General features: G+C 47.8%; 1 protein-coding gene and 1 long non-coding RNA gene across 3 annotated transcripts in view; both read left to right on the forward strand.

Moving 5' to 3' along the window:
* The first annotated feature begins 7672 nt into the window (after positions 1-7672).
* On the forward strand, positions 7673-11962 carry LOC142071154 (uncharacterized). Its single transcript, XR_012667178.1, has 2 exons — positions 7673-7741; positions 7866-11962. It is a non-coding gene; the product is annotated as an uncharacterized LOC142071154 (long non-coding RNA).
* Positions 11963-14290: 2328 nt separating this feature from the next.
* The window catches only part of LIMD1 (LIM domain containing 1), a 68620-nt gene continuing 64337 nt past the window's right edge, over positions 14291-18573 (forward strand). Inside the window, exons 1-2 of one of the 2 annotated variants that reach the window (XM_048838850.2) lie at positions 14291-14373; positions 14765-16703. In XM_048838850.2, the coding sequence (XP_048694807.1) occupies positions 15203-16703 (1501 nt within the window). In that variant the 5' untranslated portion in view covers positions 14291-14373; positions 14765-15202. Of the gene's footprint in view, positions 14374-14610; positions 16704-18573 lie in introns of those variants that run through there. The other variant, XM_048838849.2, reaches the window with a different exon arrangement.

The raw sequence follows: 18573 nt of genomic DNA on the forward strand, positions 1-18573 counted from the left end.
CCCCAAATAACCTAGCACAATTAGAAAGTCCCATTCTGGAGTTGAATGAAAGCAGTGCTGCAATCTGTAGAGAATGGACTTTGCAAAGCTGTGTAGCGATAGCTACTGTGAAATTCTGCAAACAATATTCCCTGCAACAGTTTCTATTGTGTTTAAATACACTCTCCCAGACCTGCCCTGTGGGTTAGTGGAATTCACTATCCCAGAGGAATTCTGGGTTCAGTTCTCAGCCCGATAGGGCTTGCCTGAGGGGAGTGAACGCTGTACAGCAGCGAACTTTCTGGCCAGTTCAAGAGTAGTGTTAATATGATCCAGGTCGAGCAACCTCCTGGCTTGCTTGGCCAAGATGCTCGCCACAACAAAAGGTGAGGGGAATAGAGATGAAAAATCCTCAAAGCTCGGAAAGGGGCTAGGAGGGCCTCAGAGAAGGGAACAGAGTCTTGCAACAGTTTCTGAACCAAGGGTTTCACTAATTTCATTGTGTTAATAGGCTTAAAAACCTTCCCCCTAAATAGACTAGGTGGGTAGAGCAGAAGTAGCTGGACCATTCAAGAATTTGATAAATCTCTTCAGTGAGAACACCTTAAGCAGAACACCAGTCCCAAGAGAGAACTGTCCACTCCAAAATGGCCCCTTAGAATTTTCTTTTGCTCCCAGTTTTCCTGAGATCCCACACATTATGAAAGAGGCTGTGGCATTACCATGACTGGAGATATTCCATGCTAGACTAGACACATAACTCTGGATATGTCTACACATCAATTAAACACCTGTGGCTGGCCTAGGCCAGTTGACTTGGGCTGGGGCTGCAAACTGCAGTGTAGATGTTCAGGCTTGGGCTGGAGCCTAGGCTCTGGGACCCTCCCCCTTGTGGGGGGAAGGCTTAGGCAAAACAAAGTCAATGGTGATCCTATCCAGGCAGTGAATTAAATTACATAGCAGAAGTGAAAAGTTCCAAACCAAATGATTCTCTGTTCATGCTGCAAGTGCTGTTTGGTCTTTTCTTCCCACAGGGACAAGCACTGTCCTGCTAGAAAGGAGCCTTTCAAATTGGTTTTAGATCTTTCACAAGTTAAGGTAAAGAAAGGAAACAAAACAAACAGTGCTCTCTGGGCCAGATGCTTGAGTCTGCTCTGCTAATCACCTCAGAGAAACCATAGCCTCCACCTCTGCCCTGTGGAAACTCTGAGTGGCCCAATGTGGTCAAATCATAGAGTAACTCAGCTTCCAGCTGCATATGTTAATACACATTGTCTTCTAGGAAGCTAAGTGTTGCACTCACAAGAACATTATAACAGCAATACCCCTTCTCTAGTTAAAAAGATAACCAGCAGCCTTTTAAAATCTACCTAGATTTACTCACACAAGCAGTCCTGTTGAATTGAAACACAGCCTGATAGCTGACGCAATGACATTATGCAAAAGAGTACACTCACTCATGTACTTCAGTGTTTGCAAGATCAGGCCCTTAGCTGCCTAAAGTGAAAGATCTAAGTCCATGGATAAGAGTCAACTCAGGTTATGGTGACCAGATGTCCCGATTTTATAGGGACAGTCCTGATATTCAGGACTTTTTCTTATATAGGTGCCTATTACCCCCCCACTCCCATCCCGATTTTTCACACTTGGTATCTGGTCAGCCTAACTCAGGTGCCTAAATTTAAGCACCTAAATTTGTCCCAGACACTTCTGTAAAAAGTGTTTAATAGGAGGACTTGTGCACTCACACAAAGCCGATGAAGTGAGCTGTAGCCCACGAAAGCTTATGCTCTAATAAATGTGTTAGTCTCTAAGGTGCCACAAGTCCTCCTGTTCTTTTTAGGGAAATAAATATCCTTGCATTTGTCTGAGTTGCCCTTAGTATTGGGAGCACCTATGTTTGAATAAAGGCTTTCATCCTGCCTCAGGGTGGGGGCATGAGCTAGATGACCTCTTGGGGTCCCTAAGTTCTAACCCTACATTTCTATGATCCTCACTGCCTGGCTACTCCTCCTTGGTCTTGCACTGAAGTCATATCACAGTTTGCTTCCATGAAAATGGTTTCGATATCACAAAGTACTCTGGCTACGATTTCATCACAGGATGAAAAAAACAAGAGCTGAGCTTGGAGGAGCCACATTTTAAACGCGAAATAACTTCAGGCTAGAGTCCTGACTTTAGGCACAACCCAGAGTGAGGGGTGGTGCATAAATCGCACCACACAACAAAGCCCCACAAGTCATTGTAAACCAGAGATCAAATTCCATTCCTGCTCCTTCCTGGACCCTGGGGGGATGGGTGGGAGGATCGTGATTTACCATTGGCCAGTAGCAGCATGTACTCTAGTACCTTACCCTGACTCTGTGCACTGGCCACTGAGTGGGGGAGGAGGGTGGAACCAAGGTTCAGCCCATCCCCACGCTTCCTGAGGGAGTAAGGTGAATGTACAGGCCTATTCATGCCCATATAAGATGCAGGGAAGACAAGCTGGACTATAATGGCAGTTTTACTCCCTTGGCTGGGTGAGTTTGTTCAAATCACAGTCTAGCCCTTAGCAGAATTGATGAGGATTAGAGATGGGGCCAGACCAGAACCTTTTATCTGACACACATGGCCCAATCTTAACATTTTTGGATAGGCCTTCAAAGCAAATGTTTACCTCTCCTCACCAACTAATGTACACACCATCATGATCACACCACCATGCAGAGCGCTGGCTCTAGGACTCAAGAGGGTTTGACCAAGGCCCAGGGTTCTTTGGGAGACACACTAAACTGACAGAGTCTGTGTGTGCTGGGTGTGTATGTTTGTATTTTTAGTTTTTCCCAAGCCACCTGCTTCAGAAGTGGAGCCCAGCTCTTTGTTCCTTTGAACTTTAGTGATGTGTCAATACTGGTTTATAGTTGTAGTGCTGTTTTTGCCAAGAAAAGAGTTGTAAACTTTTTACTAGTATGATTTGTTTTCAAGAAAGATGCGATTAGGGTCGCCACCTGTCCACGTTTTTCCAGGATCATCCCTTTTTTGAGGTAGCTTGACAGATTTCCCAGGACGAGTGCTCACTACACGGTGCGCGCTGTCCAGTTTTATGGCTTCAGGATCATCCCAGATGTTCCTTTTTTTTTCTACATCAGGGATTCATAGATTCATAGATATTAAGGTCAGAAGGGACCATTAAGATCATCTAGTCTGACCTCCTGCACAACGCAGGCCACAGAATCTCACCCACCCACTCCTGCAGTAAACCTATCACCTATGTCTGAACTATTGAAGTCTTCAAATCATGGTTTAAAGACTTCAAGGAGCAGAGAATCCTCCAGCAAGTGACCCGTGCCCCATGCTACAGAGGAAGGTGAAAGACCCCCAGGGCCTCTTCCAATCTGCCCTGGAGGAAAATTCCTTCCCGACCCCAAATATGGAAATCAGCTGAACCCTGAGCATGTGGGCAAGATTCACAAGTCATATACCCAGGAAAGAATTCTCTTTAGTAACTCAGATCCCAACCAATCTAACATCCCATCACAGGCCATTGGGCCTATTTACCATGAATAGTTAAAGATCAATTAATTACCAAAATCATGTTATCCCATCATACCATCTCCTCCATAAACTTATCGAGTTTAATCTTGAATCCAGATAGGTCTTTTGCCCCCACTGCTCCCCTTGGAAGGCTATTCCAAAACTTCACTCCTCTGATGGTTAGAAACCTTCATCTAATTTCAAGTCTAAACTTCCTGATGGCCAGTTTATATCCATTTGTTCTTGTGTCCACATTGGTACTGAGCTTAAATAATTCTTCTCCCTCTCTGGTATTTATCCCTCTGATATATTTATAGAGAGCAATCATATCTCCACTCAACCTTCTTTTGGTTAGGCTAAACAAACCAAGCTTGTTTAGCCTAACCTAAAACAACCAACCCTAGGTGAGATCCTCCTTCAAGTTTCCACTTCTACCACATCAGGCAGGGCCAGGAGTCCTGAGGTTTGCAGGGTCCAAAGGCTAGACCCTGCTCCGTCTGAACTCTGGGGGCTTGGATGAAATGGAAGGAAGATCTGAGGAAAAGTAAACCTTGGCCTGCTCAATCCAACGTTAGTGAGAACAATGATAAACCCCTAGAGGGAGAATAAGATTTATATAATTGGATATATTGGAATATTTTTCCATACTGTATATGAAAATCCCAGTTTTATGTGTCAATTTTTAAACACAGCAGTTCACAAAGTGCTGATTTCTAATAATTTATGGTACATATTTGCTGAAGATCTGCTGGCAACAAACTCAGGGAACCAAATAAACCTTGGATATAATGCGATTGATTTCAGTGGAGTAACATTAAGGATGAATTCAGCCCCATATCCCCACCTTTGTACAGTACCTGTCTCAGGAAATAACAAAACCTCTTCCTTATTATCGGTTTATGTTCAAACTGACTTTTACAACTCTGAATCGTTTAGAACCCATACACAAACATAAGGCTATCATTATACTGGCATCCGCCAGTGCCACTCTTGCTAAGGGTCTTTGGAATTTACATTTTAAAGACAATATCTTTTCCAAGGAGTGTTAACTGCTGTTTTAAATCATATCAGGCTGAAACTTACAGTAACATTTGCTTAGATCTGGGAAAATAGTCACAATTGGGTAAGCAATGTTTTTGTAATTGAATGGTTAAAAAAGGGAGGAGATTTTTTCTCTAAGCTGCCACAAGTACTCCTTTTCTTGATGCTTTTTGGTCATTCTCCAGTTTTAAAAATCTGCTTGGTGATTAATAAAGGGAATGAATATTTGCACACTCCCCAGCATCTGGCCACAGCTCATAAATCTGAAATAGGATTTCAACAAAATCCTTGGCAAAATGTCTATGAAGTTCTACAGAGATCTCACAAATTGCATTGCAGAAATCCGGCATTTTTCATCTGAAGCACTGCTGTGACACACCATACCTCAAAGTAGCACGCTGTAACCCCCATATGCATCATTCATAGATGGTTGTGATATTTCATACAAAGCATGCCATGCAAGATATCATAGGAAAGGTCATGGTCTGCTGAAACCCATTGTTCTGTCAAAATATGTATATCATTAATGTATCTAAAGTTATGAGATTTTGCTGTATGTTGTTGTTGAAATAAGTTGTAAATTCGGGAGTCGTCCATTGCTAGTTCTCTAGGGACAACAAAGGAGGTGAGCCACACTCAGGCGGGCATTAAATGACCATTAATCAGCAGGGGAGTTTTAAACAAGAGATTCACAATTCTGTAAGAGTATGTCTACACTGGCAGAGTTACAGCGCCAGCAGTTATGTCGCTCAGAGAGCGCTGAAGGGAAACCGCTGTTGTGTGTTCACACTGTCAGCTGCCTGCACAATAGCGTGTTCACACCTGTGGCATTTGGAGCAGTATTCGGAGCTACCCACAGAGCATCTCTTCCTCTTCTGCTGCTACGACTTGTGGGAAGGCGGAGGGGGTCACAGGACATCCTGGGTCTTGTCCCAATGACCCATGATGCATTGCTTCACATCCCAGCAATCCCTGGGCTTCTGTCCATATTTGGCGCCATCTTTCAACGGTTTGTGTACTGCGCGCCCTGCCTCTCTGGGCTGCCTCAGTCTGCTGCTCGCTCTGACCAACACGTCACGAGGGGCAGTGGAGTTATTCCTTAAACTACAAAGGCAAGAGGAGTGCGACGTTGATCTCGCCAGCGTGCTAGCTACGACATGAGATTGCTTGTGGCATTCATGGAGGTGGTGACCACCGTGGAATGCCGCTTTTGGGCTCGGGAAACAAGCACTGAGTGGTGGGATCACGTCGTCATGCACGTCGGGGATGATGAGCAGTGGCTGCAGAACTTTTGGATGAGGAAAGCCACATTCATGGGACTGTGTGATGAGCTCACCCCAGCCCTTTGGCGCAAGGACATGAGAAGGAGAGCTGCCCTGCCGTTGGAGAAGCACGTGGCGATTGCACTGTGGAAGCTGGTTACTCCAGACTGCTATCGACCAGTCACTAATCAGTTTGGAGTGGGAAAGTCGACCATTGGACTCGTGTTGACGAGTGTGCAGGGCCATTAATCACATCCTGCTCCAAAAGACCGTGACTCTTGGCAACGTGCATGACATTGTGGATGGCTTTGCACAAATGGGCTTCCCTAGCTGCAGAGGGGTGATAGATGAACGCACATTCCAATTCTGGCACCAGACCACCTAGCCACCGAGTATATTAATCGCAAGGGGTATTTCTCTATGGTTCTTCAGCTGCTTGTGGATCACCGTGGGCGTTTCATGGACATTAACACAGGCTGGTCTGGAAAGGTGCATGACGCACGCATCTTTCAGAACACTGGCTTGTCAGGAAGCTGCAAGCAGGAACTTTCTTCCTGGACCAGAAGATCACTGCAGGGGAAGTCAAAATGCCCATTGTGATCTTGGGAGACCCCGCCTACCCCTTAATGCCATGGCTTATGAATCCATACACGGGGCAACTTGACAGCAGCAAGGAGCGGTTCAACAACAGGCTGAGCAAGTGCGGAATGTCTGTTGAATGTGCTGGCATTACCTCTATGGGAAGCTGGACCTGGCCGATGACACTATTCCTATGCTTATAGACACGTGCTGTACGCTCCATAATATTTGTGAAGGGAAGGGTGAAAGCTTCACTAAGGGCTGGACCGCAGAGGCTCAGCACCTGGAGGCTGAGTTCAAGCAGCCAGAGACCAGGGCTATTAGAGGGGCCCAGCACGGGGCCATAAGGATCAGGGATGCCTTGAGGCAACAATTTGAAGCTGAAAGCCGCTCATATTTGTTGATATGCTTGGGAGTGCAGTGCTTGTGAAGCTAGGAGGTGATTGGTGCACATGATGCAATATGTGGGTTTAACATAATTGTATGTTGCTTTGCAGGGCTCTTTTTGCTTTCAATTAACAGAATAAATATTGCTTTCAAATCAACACAATTCTTTTATTAAAAGACAACAATCGGAGGAGAGAGTCAAACAAAAAAGCCCATAATCAGTGAGAGGAATGGGGGAAGGTCCGAGGAGGAGGAGGGATCCCGGAATGGCTAAAGAGTTGTGTATGTCCAGGGATCATATCCAACCTTCTCCTCTGGAGTGCAGCAGGTACTGTACTTCAGCAGGGCTAAACTGCAGAGGGACGGGTGTTGAGCGCAGTGGGTACTGGGAGTCTGCAGTGCTGGACTGTGATGAGGGAGGACTGGAATGCCGCGGGTACAGACTGGAGCCAGGAGGTTGATAAGAGTGTGTTGGCGGGGTCTGGGGGGCGCATGGGAAAGGGTTTTGCGACAGCGGCTGCAGGGGAGGGTGGGCGCAGAGCTGCTCGGTTTGAAGAGCTAGTATCGCCTGGAGCGTGTCTGCTTGGCACTCCGTAAACTTTAAGAGCTGCTCCATGGCTTCATTCTGGCGTGCTGCATTCTCCTTTTGGTCCCTCTTCTCGCTGTCCCACCACTCCTTCGATTCCTGTTTCTTGGTGGTGGAGTGCATCATAACATCACGCAGAAAGTCCTCTTTAGTTCTTCTTGGCCGCTTTCTAATTCTGCACAGCCGTTCAGCTGCTGATAACAAAGAGAGAGACTGGGAGACTCCCAACATCATCTCTGTGAAGTTTAAATGCAACATTTCACAGAAGCAGTATTGTTTGCAACACAGACAACACTGATTCAGTGCTTTAAAACACAGCCAGTACTCACACACCTGTCACTAACTGGCTGACCCCAGGCAAGCACCCGTGAGCCACAAGATCCCCAAAATTGTGAGTAACCACAGGGGTAGGGGAAATCAGTGTTCCAGCCCCGTACTGGGCACATGGCTCTTGGGGAGAGCCAGCTCTGTAGGTGGGGGCCCGATAATCATTCTTGTCCCCACACTTTCCACAGGCTGTGTTCATTATGGAAGATACCTTGATGTTGAGGGTGAGCAGGGAATCAAGGGAGGGTCTTCTCCAAGCCTGCGGCTTCTGCCCTGGCCCCTATGCGGCTTGCCTGTGAGCAGCAGTGGTCCCCTGTGACAGCAGAGTGGCGTGGGAAAGTTACCATTAATGGGGCAAGAAACAAAGCAGCTCTGCCAAAGAACCTGTGGCAGCGGATTGCCCAGTATCTCCATGAGAGTTTCCTGGAGATCTCTGAGGGAGATTCCCGTGAAGTGAGGGAGTCAATCAACAGCCTGTCCCACCGCTCGGACTAGGCATGCGGTGGGAGACAAGTCTGCTTTCTGCAACTCTCCTGCCCCCAACAACTCGCTTCAGCGATTCCCAAAATCAGATCCACTTACCAGGGGCCTCCTCTCCTGTTTTCACTTCACCAAGATCCAACTGCTGTGACTGGCTAGCCTCCTCCGGGGTAGAAAAGAGCTCCTGGCTGCATGCATCTCTGACCTCTGAGTCATCCTCTGCCCCTGGGTCCCCCTCCACATCCTTGTTCAAGATTTCCTCCTCCTGGCTCGGTTCACTCTCGACTGGGAGGCGAGCCACCAAAGTATCCACAGTGGCCTTCACAGCGGAGGTGGGGTTGCCGCCAAGTATCACATCTAGCTCTTTGTAGAACTGGCAGCTCATGGGTGTAGCACTGGATGGCCATTTGCCTACCACACCTTTTGGTAGGTGTTCCGCAGCTCCTTCGCTTTGACCCTGCACTGCAGTGTGTCCCGGTCATGGCCCCTTTCTATCATGCATTGTGAAATCTGTCCATAGGTATCATAATTCCTATGGCTGGAGCACAGCTGGGACTGGACAGTCTTCTCTTCCCAAATGCCGATGAGGTCCAGCAGCTCGGCATTACTCCAAGCGGGGGATCACGTGGTGTGTGGAACAGGCATGGCCACCTGGAAAGATGCGCTGAGACGGCTGCACGTGTCACTGAGCAAACAGGAAGGGGACTTTCAAATTCCAAAGGAATTTACAGGGTGAGGCTGACGGTTGGTCAGCTGAGGGCAGGGTAGTAGAGTTCAAACCGATGACCAGAGAGGCAAGAACAGGCATTGTGGGACACCTTTGGGAGGCCAATCGCAGCACTGTAATTGCCATGGTGTCTACACTGGCACTGCAGTGCTGTAGCCCCAATGCAGAAAGCCGTACGCCTCTCGTCGGGGTGGTTTTTTTACAGCACTACAGCTGTGCAGTTTCTGTGCACTACGTGGCTTGGCAGTGTGTGCACCTCGGGAGTTACAATGCAGAAAGCTGCTTCACTGTGCAGAAACGTGCCAGGGTAGACAGGGCCTAAGAGAAGCACCACCAATGGTGATTTCTCAACCCTGTGACTCAGCAAGGCCCACCAGGCACGCTTGGGCTAGTTTCTTTCCATTGACATGGACTAAGAGTATAAAATAAGGGATAGTGGCATCATGAGGGCACCTTTCTCTTCCCCCACCTACACTGGAAGCCACAAGAACACTGGGAAAACAAAGGTCTGAACAGAGGAGACCTGTCCCAGGCTTAAAGGGAAACCCTGCGTATTAAGGACTGTAACCTACCTGCAACATCCAGTGGGGTGAGAAAAACTGCTTGATCCAAATATTGCTCAATCTAATAAGGTCTAGGATTTAGACTGAGTGCTTACCCTCTATTTTCTTGATAACTATGTCTGATCATTTGTGCCTACGACTTCTAATCACTTAAAATCTAGCTTTCTGTAGTTAATACACCTGTTTTATATTTGATCTAAAATGGTGTATTTTGGTTAAAGCACTTGGGAAATCTCAGCTTAGGTTACAAAGGCTAGTGTGTGTCCTCTTCGCATGGAGGGAGGGGTAGACTGGGTAATGAACTTACACTGGTCAGGCTTCTGACGAGGGCAAGATGGTACAGCTCTGGGGTGCAAGTCTGGGGGCTTAAGAGATTTGCTGGTGCCTTTCTCTGTCTGATTCAAGTGTGTGGCTCAGGGAACATTCATGCAATTTAGCTGGGTGTGGGGTGGGCTCCACATGCCATTGTACTGAGTGATAACAGAGCCCGGAGGGGTTTGCTGCTTGTCAGTAGCAAAGCATTGTGAGAGACAGCCCAGGTTGGAGAGTTAAGGGGGCACAGCAGCACCCCAGTTCCAGGTTGTACCCTTGGGATCCAGTCACAACTGCACAACCAAATACTCTCAAGACTGGCAGGGCTCAGCTGAGACTGATCACCTTTTGTTTTTCACAGGTATGTTCATTTTACACCACAGGATTGGTATATATTTCAGTGTTGCATCTCCTAAAAAATTGGGGTGGCACAGTACGTACTTGTGCTTATGCATCTTCAAACCAGAAATATATAATATTTTCCTTCCAGATCAGACCGTTAGTTGATCACATCTGATGTAGAGCCATAGCCAGTGGCCGACTCTTGATGCACCAGAGAAATGTGAAAAGTAATAATGATGATAACAATGCACCTGAACAATTGTGTATTGTTGTCCAGAGAGGAGGGATGCAGAAGGAAACTCCTTCCTTACTCCTTCATTATGTCCAGAAGCTTGAGAGTTGATTCATCCTATTTTAGCAAGTTATAACTATAATCTTCCTGGTCATAAAATTATTCAGTCCCCTTTTAAATTCAGTTACAGTGTTTGACTGTGAGCACCTTCTCCCAGAGAAGTTAACACCATAGGCTGATTATACAATGTGTGTATTTCTTTCTATTATATTTAAATGTACCTTAATCAATTTTAATCAAGTATCCTTTGTGCTTATATTATGGGACTCTGTAAAAAGGACCAATCCCTTTTCACTCTTTCATAATCATAAATACCTCACTTATCCGCCCCTCCCTGCCTTTCAAAAATGCTTATTATTTGCAGCCTTTTATGTAATTCCTGCCACACATCCAATTATCTGCATCAACCTTCTTTGTGTTTGGGGGTCGTTTGGGATCGTGTCTGTGTGACAGTGTGTTGGAGAGGATGTGTCAAGATCATGAGGACATTAATACTGAAGTTATATTATAGGGTATGTCCAATTTTGGGCCTGTCAGTCTTTAACTCAAAGAGTCTTTAACTCATTTCGTACTGTACAGTCCAATAAAAATACCACAGGACAGGTTTTAAATTATTGGGGCCAGATTATTATGCTCTCAGTTACAGCAGCATTATCCCATGGAGTTTGCTAGGGCAGAATGGACGTGCCTGAGGGCAGAATTTGCTGCCCTGTTGAATTGGGAGCCAGACCTCCACAAGGATTTCTTCGCTACACTACAGAGTTTATAGCGGTGCAGCTTCACCGATACAGCTGTGCCGCTGAAGCGCTGCTAGTGTGGACGCTCTAAGCGAATAGGAAATAGCTCTCCTGTCAACTTAATTACTCCAGGCCCCGCAAGCGGCGGCCACTATGTTGATGGGAGAAGTTCTCTGAGCTGACATAGCACTGTATACACTGATGGTTAGGTCGGTGTAACTTACGTTGCTCAGGTGGGTGACTTATTCACACCCACTCATGTGAGCGACATGACTTATACCGATATAAACTGTAGTGTGTACATAGGCTAATTCTACCTTCAGACATGCACAGCTCATGTTGACTTTTATGGGATATTAAACATATCTGAGGATAGAATTTAGCGCTAAAAGGAGTAGTTTTCCCCAATGAAGAAAACATTTATATGGGTATAGCATAGTATGAGAAGGGTTAAAGTGCTGGAGTAGACTCAGGTGCTCCGAGTTCAGTTTCCCCCAGTCACTAATTTACTTCCACAGTCCTGAGTTGCTTAAGCCCCCATCCTGCAAGTAGCTCTGTGCAGGTAGAGCCCTGACCAATGGGAGCCTTAATCTCACTTGTCTCAGCTCTCCAACTGTAACTTGCGGATAATTCTTCCTTTGTCTGTTCTTTCTATGTAGACTATGAGCTGGACAGTCTCTCACTATGTGTTTGCACAGCGCTTTTCACACTGGGGCCCTGATCTCAGTTGGGGCATTAGTATAATAAAAATAATCATCATAGAATATTATTAGAAAGGTGTCAATATATAACATTAATAAGCCTGGGAAATAAACATAACTTTTGAATGTGATTCTCTCTCTCTTTCTTGAGGGGGTGGGAGGGGAAGGGAGGCAGGGGCAGGGTTGGCCTCATCATGTTGTGGACCCAGCAATTTATTTTTCAGTGAAGCAATCAGGTTGCAATCGGCCTCTCTGTCTCTCAAGTACAGTCTTGCAAAAAGTCCTGCACAGCTACTTTCTTGCTAGACAAATACCACCAGGAGGAAAGCAGGTGTTTGTTTTTTTTTTCCTTTTCCTTCAGTGGTTCAGTGGGAACTCCTCCCCTTCAAGGCTTCTGAATGATTAATCATAGACTAAGTCATGTGCGATTGGCTTGAGTGCAGTAATTACGCTTTGAAAGAAAAGAGAGTGTGTGCGTGACATATAAAATAAACAAAAGAGCAAAAACAAACAGAGATTTTGTCTCTCCCCCCACTCATTTTGCAGAGAAGGAAATGATTTGACCACGTCCCTAAGGGCTGTTTCACTACGAGCATGAACAGTGCACACTGTGGAATATTCCTCAGCGTGTTTCATTATTTGCTGTAGCTTGTAGTTTTGCAAACGTTTTGCGGTCAGGTTTCCTGAAACATTAAAGGTTAATAAACAACCAAAACAAAAAACCACCAACCAACCCAAGTCAGTAAGGGTCCCATCCCACAATTCCTAGATTCCAAGGCCAGATGGGACCATTGCTACCATTTAATCTGATCTCCTGCATAACACAGGCCATAGAACTCCCCCAAAACAATTCCTGTTGGAACTAGAGCAGATCTTTTAGAAAAACATCCAAGCTTGATTCAAAATTGCCAGTGATGGAGAATCCACCACAACCATTAGTAAATTGTGCCAATGGTTAATATCCCCCACTGTTAAAAATGTACACCTTATTTCCAGTCTGCATTTATTTAGCTTCAACTTCCAGCTATTGGACCATGTTATACCTTTCTCTACTAGACCGAAGTGCCCAATGTCAAATATTTATTTCCAGTGTAGGTACTTATAAACGGTGATTGAGTCTTTGTTAAGCTAAATATATTGAGCTCCTTAAGTCTATCACTATAAGAATGCTTTGTAATCCCTTATTTATTCTCAGGGCTCTTCCCTGAACCCTCAACAATTTATCAACATCCTTCTTAACTCATGGACACCAGAACTGGACACAATATTCCAGCAGCATCTGCAGCGGTGCCAAAAACAGAGGTAAAATAAACTCTCTACTCCTGCTTGAGATTTCCCTGTTCTTGCATTCCAGGATCACATTAGCTTTTCCGCCCACGGTGTCAGAATGAGAGCTCATAGTCTACTGATTATACACCACAACCCCCAAATCTTTTCCAGAGACACTGATTTCCAGGATAAAGTCCCCCATCGTGTAAGTATGGCCTACATTCATTGTTCCTAGCCACAGACACTTACATTTAGCCACATTAAAATTATATTGTTTGTTTGCACCCTTTTCATTATTTACCACTCCTCCAATCTTTGGATCTGTGCAAGCAGAACCCGGCATTGGATCATGCCTATGACCCTGAGACAGCAAACACTTATGCAAGTACAAACTTTACTCATCTCAGAAGTCAGTGGAATTTCCCATGTGAATAAAGTTACACATTTTAGCAGGATTGGGCCCACCCGATGCTTCTTCCCAACCACTGGGTCCTTCTACTTTTATTTTAGCAAAACATTCCACTGCAGGGTTTGTAACCCAACCACTCCGGACTTGTGTTTAGTGCAGAAGGACTTGAAAATAAATTGACCTGAACTATGACGACTCTCTTCAGGGGAGTTGCCACCACCAAACAGCAAAGCAAAAAGCAAAGAGAACTTTATGCTCAGCTTTAACAGTGAGGCAGAGAAGACAACTGCTTTTGAATGTGACTAGACTGCGGGTGACGAGATTCTCTGCAGCAGGAGGAGAGGTCCTGATCCTCCAAGTTACCAAGCCCGGGGGAGCCCCACGCGGGTGTCTGTCTACACGGGGTAACTCGCAGGGTGGGGGCCAGAGTTGGCACCGGATCAGGCCAGCGCTGAGGGCCACGGGTGCGAGGAGGTGATTGTGAGCAAACCCCGACCCCCCCCCCCCCGTTCGCCAGCTGTAGCCGGGCGGACCCTGGGCAAAGCGCTGGGCCCTCACCCGGGCACGGAGCAGCCCGCAGCGAGAGGTAGCAGCGGCCAGGTGGGTCCCGGCTCGGCGGGGGAACCGGCACAGGCGGAGCCGGGCCAGCTGCACGGGGCCGAGCCGGGGCGGCTCAGGCTCCGCGCCGAGAGGCGGCAGCTGCTCCGCCGCCCCCTCCCCAGCCCGGGACCCGCCGTCAGCCGGGGCTCGCCCGGCTCCGCCCCCCGCCCGCGGGAAGGGGGCGAGGCCGCCACGCGGGCGGGGCAGAGAGACGCGGCACCGAGCCACGGAGAGCGGCCGCCGGGGAGCCCGAGCAGCGCCCGGGTGAGTCCGCCCGGCCCCCGGCCCCTCCCGCAGGAGAAACTTCCGCAGCCGCCGCCTCGCCGGGGCAGGCGAAGGGGCTACGTGAGGTTCCCCCCCTCCCCGGGAGGTGCCGGGGGCTCCTGGCCACAGCCCCTGCTTCCCCCGGTCCCGCAGGCGAGGACCCTGGCCCCTCCCCGTGGCCTCTGGGCGGGGACTGGCTCTCCCGCGGCTCCCCGCTTCCCCGGGAGCCTGGGCGGGTCCCCCCAGCCCCGCGCGGCGTGAGAGACCTGCCCCTGGCTCGCCCCTCAGGCGCGGCGCGCGCCCCCGGGGACTGGGCCTCCCGCTGGGGGCGGGGAAGGGGTTGGCAGCCTGTTTCCACGAGACGCTTACAAGCTCTCTCTTTCTTTTCTAGCCTCTCTCCTGCTAGTGGGCTCAGGCTGAGTAAGCCCTGATTGCAGGGTGAACGGGAAATCTCCTCCTCAGTCGTCATCCTCACCTCTGGGCTTGGAGCCCTTTCAGATCTTGCTTCCTCGAGGGGGCTGTTCCGCCCCCCCACCCGCCCGATCTACCATAAAAATTTGAGCTGCGTTTCTTGCATCTTATGGTAAGAAGATACGGCTGCTGCTGACCCGGTTATTAACGGGAGCTACAAACAAGAACATTTAATTATTTTTACAAAGCAGGTAAACTTCTGTAACCTTTTTCTGAGTCAAGGACGGAGCGGGCATGAAGCTGAGGATTACAAAGTAAAGTGGATTCAGTACTGACTGCTCCTACAGGCCTGGATGGCTTGCAGCTTTCATCATTAAGTTTAGCCTCGTGGGAGGGGGACGCTAGTGAAGTTGCAAAAATGGATAAATATGATGATCTGGGCCTGGAGGCGAGTAAATTTATAGAAGATCTCAATATGTATGAAGCCTCCAGGGATGGACTCTTTCGGGTGGACAAAGCTGTTGGCAACAACCCGGAATTTGAGGAAACCAGGAGAGTTTTTGCCACTAAAATGGCTAAAATTCATCTCCAGAAACAACAGCAGCAGCAGCAAGAAGAGCAACTGTTGGCTGACTCTGGCTCTCTAAACGGTGGGGCCAGTTTCAGTGTCCAGCAGCAGTTTCCAAACCATCCTGTGCATGGAGTAGCTGTGGGGGCCAGTACATTGCATTCAGGAGAAAATATTGCCAAACCACCTCTGGCCACAGCATCAGTGTGTGCAGCACACCAGCTTGCTTTTCCACACCATCCACAAGCTGTTCCTGATGGGCAGCGAACAAAATTATACCAAGAGGGCAAAACAGCTAGCAAAGAATATGGCTGTAGAGAGAATCTGGGGGATTCTGAGGTCTCTGAAGGACATGGGTTCCACAGAACTGCCCATGTGAATCCCAGCGCTGCAAAGCCATCTTTTCCTTCTCTTCCCCATGGACATCATTATAATGAGAATCAGACAGCCGTCCCTGCTTGGGGAGGAGATGCTGGTAAGTTTTCCATCCCAAAATCTGGTTTGGGGAGTTCACGATCCAGTGTTAATCATAGTGATCAGCTACCAAGGAGTCCTACAAAAATCCAAGCTGATCCTCACCCGTACCAGCATCAGAAGTCACAGAGCTCCTGCAGGTCTTCTGAAAGTGGATATGGAAGCCAGGAAAATGGGAATGAAAGCAACAGACTCAGTCGGGGCTATGACCAAAACCCAACTGGTCAGAGATCTTCCTCTTTCTCACATACTCTGACCTCCTTTTCCACTTCTACAGGGTTTGATGATGAGACAGCAGTAGTACTTCCACAACAGAGATCTTCCTCATTCTCGGCCCCATCAACATTGCCTGCACAAGCATTTTCAGGTCTGTCTGATCAATTTAGCCCAAACCCTGAGAGTGAGATGCTAGCTTCTGGAACACCACACAAAACCAGTCATGACCACTCATTATGGTACCATGACAATTCTAGCTCTTCCACGTCTAGTTCAGCTCCTACTCCATTGCCTCCAAGCGTAGATTATCAGCAAGCCAGTGCTTATCCCAAGTCTACAGCCCATTTCGTAGTTCATGGTCAAAATCACAGGCTTAATTGTCCTGGCTCTGGCATAAGTCCTGAGCAGAATTCCATCAGCGTAGCTTCACATGGGCCAATGATTTCTGATGCTCCAAGGTCTCCATTTAAAGAGGGCATAAGCAGTCTGCAGCATGACTCAGGACACCAGGAAAATTCCAGTTCTACAAAAGTAAAATTACCCTGTCAGACCCTCCTTCCACAGCAGGAACAAGGGCCATCTGCAGCTGAATTAAAATTAGAAGCACTTACCCAACGTCTGGAGCAAGAGATGGATGCTCGTCCCAAGGCTGACTACTTTGGTAAGTATATATTTCTGCAGTTGCAATCTGTAAGTTTATATTAACGCATCTGACAGTACTAACTGCTGTAAGGTTCACTTCAGAGACTGGGAGGGGAAACGCTTTTGGGGGGGGGGGCGTTCAGTGGTTTATTTTTGTACTTAAGCGTCATTCACTACAGAGGCTAGAAATTATTTTGACTATGAAACATTTTTTCATTTCACTTGTTTTAAAGCAAGGATTCCATAGTAACTTCAGGAGGGAATCATGAAAGTAGGGTGAGGTGGAAGGGTTATGACTTTTGAAGTACCTTAATTAATTTTTTTTTCGCAATTTAACATCTTTTAAAGATATTAATAGACTACCTCCTTTTCTAAAAATTGTTTATGATTCAGCTTCAATTAAAACTTAGTTTTTTAATTGATCAAAAAGTTGGACAAGGCTAAGGCTTGCAGGTATTTAACAACCTGAATGAGCGCATCTGAAAACCAGGCCATAAATGTATTGCACTCTACAGCTCAGATCCACAAGTTGTCCAGTGCTGCAAGGTATGCTTGTACTTTGCAGTGAAGAGAGAAGAAGAACTTAACATCTGTGGGTACCTGAATAAGTAGTTAAAATATTCTGCTGATTTCAGTCCATTTGATAACATGGGGCGCCAATAGCCTGTTGGCGAGTTTAATAGTATATTTTCTCTCTTTCTCAGCCATGTCATAGCTTAACAAGATAGAGGATATTTAGTCTGGTTACCCAGTTCTTGGAAAGAGTGGGTCTGATCCTGTTTCCACTGAAGTCCATGAGAATTCTGTGATTAACTTCAATAGACGCAGGATCATGCCCAGCAGAACTTTTGTTCTTACATGTTTTAGGCCTAGTCTACGCTACAGAGTTAAGTTGATGGATGGTTTACGTCGACCCAGTTATGTCAGTGTCTGGACATAGCCTTGCTCCCGCTCATGTTAGTGCCCTACTACACCAACACAATAAATCCTCCTCCATGAGAGTTGTAGGGTGTATGGTGGTGGCGGTAGAGTGATGCGGTGTCTGTGTAGACACTTTTCAGAGTAACAGCCGTGTTAGTCTGTATTCGCAAAAAGAAAAGGAGGACTTGTGGCACCTTAGAGACTAACCAATTTATTTGAGCATGAGCTTTGTTCCTTAGATCAGCTGTGGCACTCATAACTGTCAATTTCAGGGCTCCCTACTGGAGCTGTGAAATTGACAAAAAAGGCTGATAGCTCTCTGCTGTGGACCCCGCACCAGGATCGCAGCTCAGGCTGTCACTCCGGGGCTGGGGGAGAAAGTGTTCCCTCTAATTTTTCCCACCCGTGTGCGGAATGAATTTTGTTATGTGCACCAATATGGAGGTGATGTGTGACACATTGTCTTCATATTGGTGCACATAACAAAATTCATGGGGTGAGGGTGGAGCCGAGGGGTTCAGAGTGTGGGAGGGGGCTCAGGGCTGGGGCACAGGGTTGGGGTGCAGGGATGTGAGGGCTCCGGCTGGGGATGCGGGCTCTGGGGTGGGGGTGGGGATGAGGGGTTTGGGTGCAGGAGGCTGCTCGGGGGCTATGGCGGCGAGAGAGGACTCCTTGCCATCCCCCGCCCCCTGCAGCTCTCTCTCCCCACTGCAGCACCTGGGCTGGGGGTCAGGGTGGGAGAGGCGCCTCTCCCCACCGCAGCAGCTCTGGGGCTGGGGCTGCAAGATATGTGCCCCTCCCCCAGCTCCACACTTGGGACCAGCCTGGGCTGTGCCCAGGCTCGGGGGGAGGGGTGCCATTGCTGTGGCAGTTTGGGGGCCAGGCTAGATGGGAGCTGGGGGAGGGATGCCCCTCCCCTGGCCCCAGTAGGTTCCCGGGCGGGTTTACTGAGTGCCTGCATGGTGCTA

Source organism: Caretta caretta, chromosome 2, assembly GCF_965140235.1.
Source record: "Caretta caretta isolate rCarCar2 chromosome 2, rCarCar1.hap1, whole genome shotgun sequence".
In the NCBI taxonomy this organism is placed as follows: Eukaryota; Metazoa; Chordata; order Testudines; family Cheloniidae; genus Caretta; species Caretta caretta.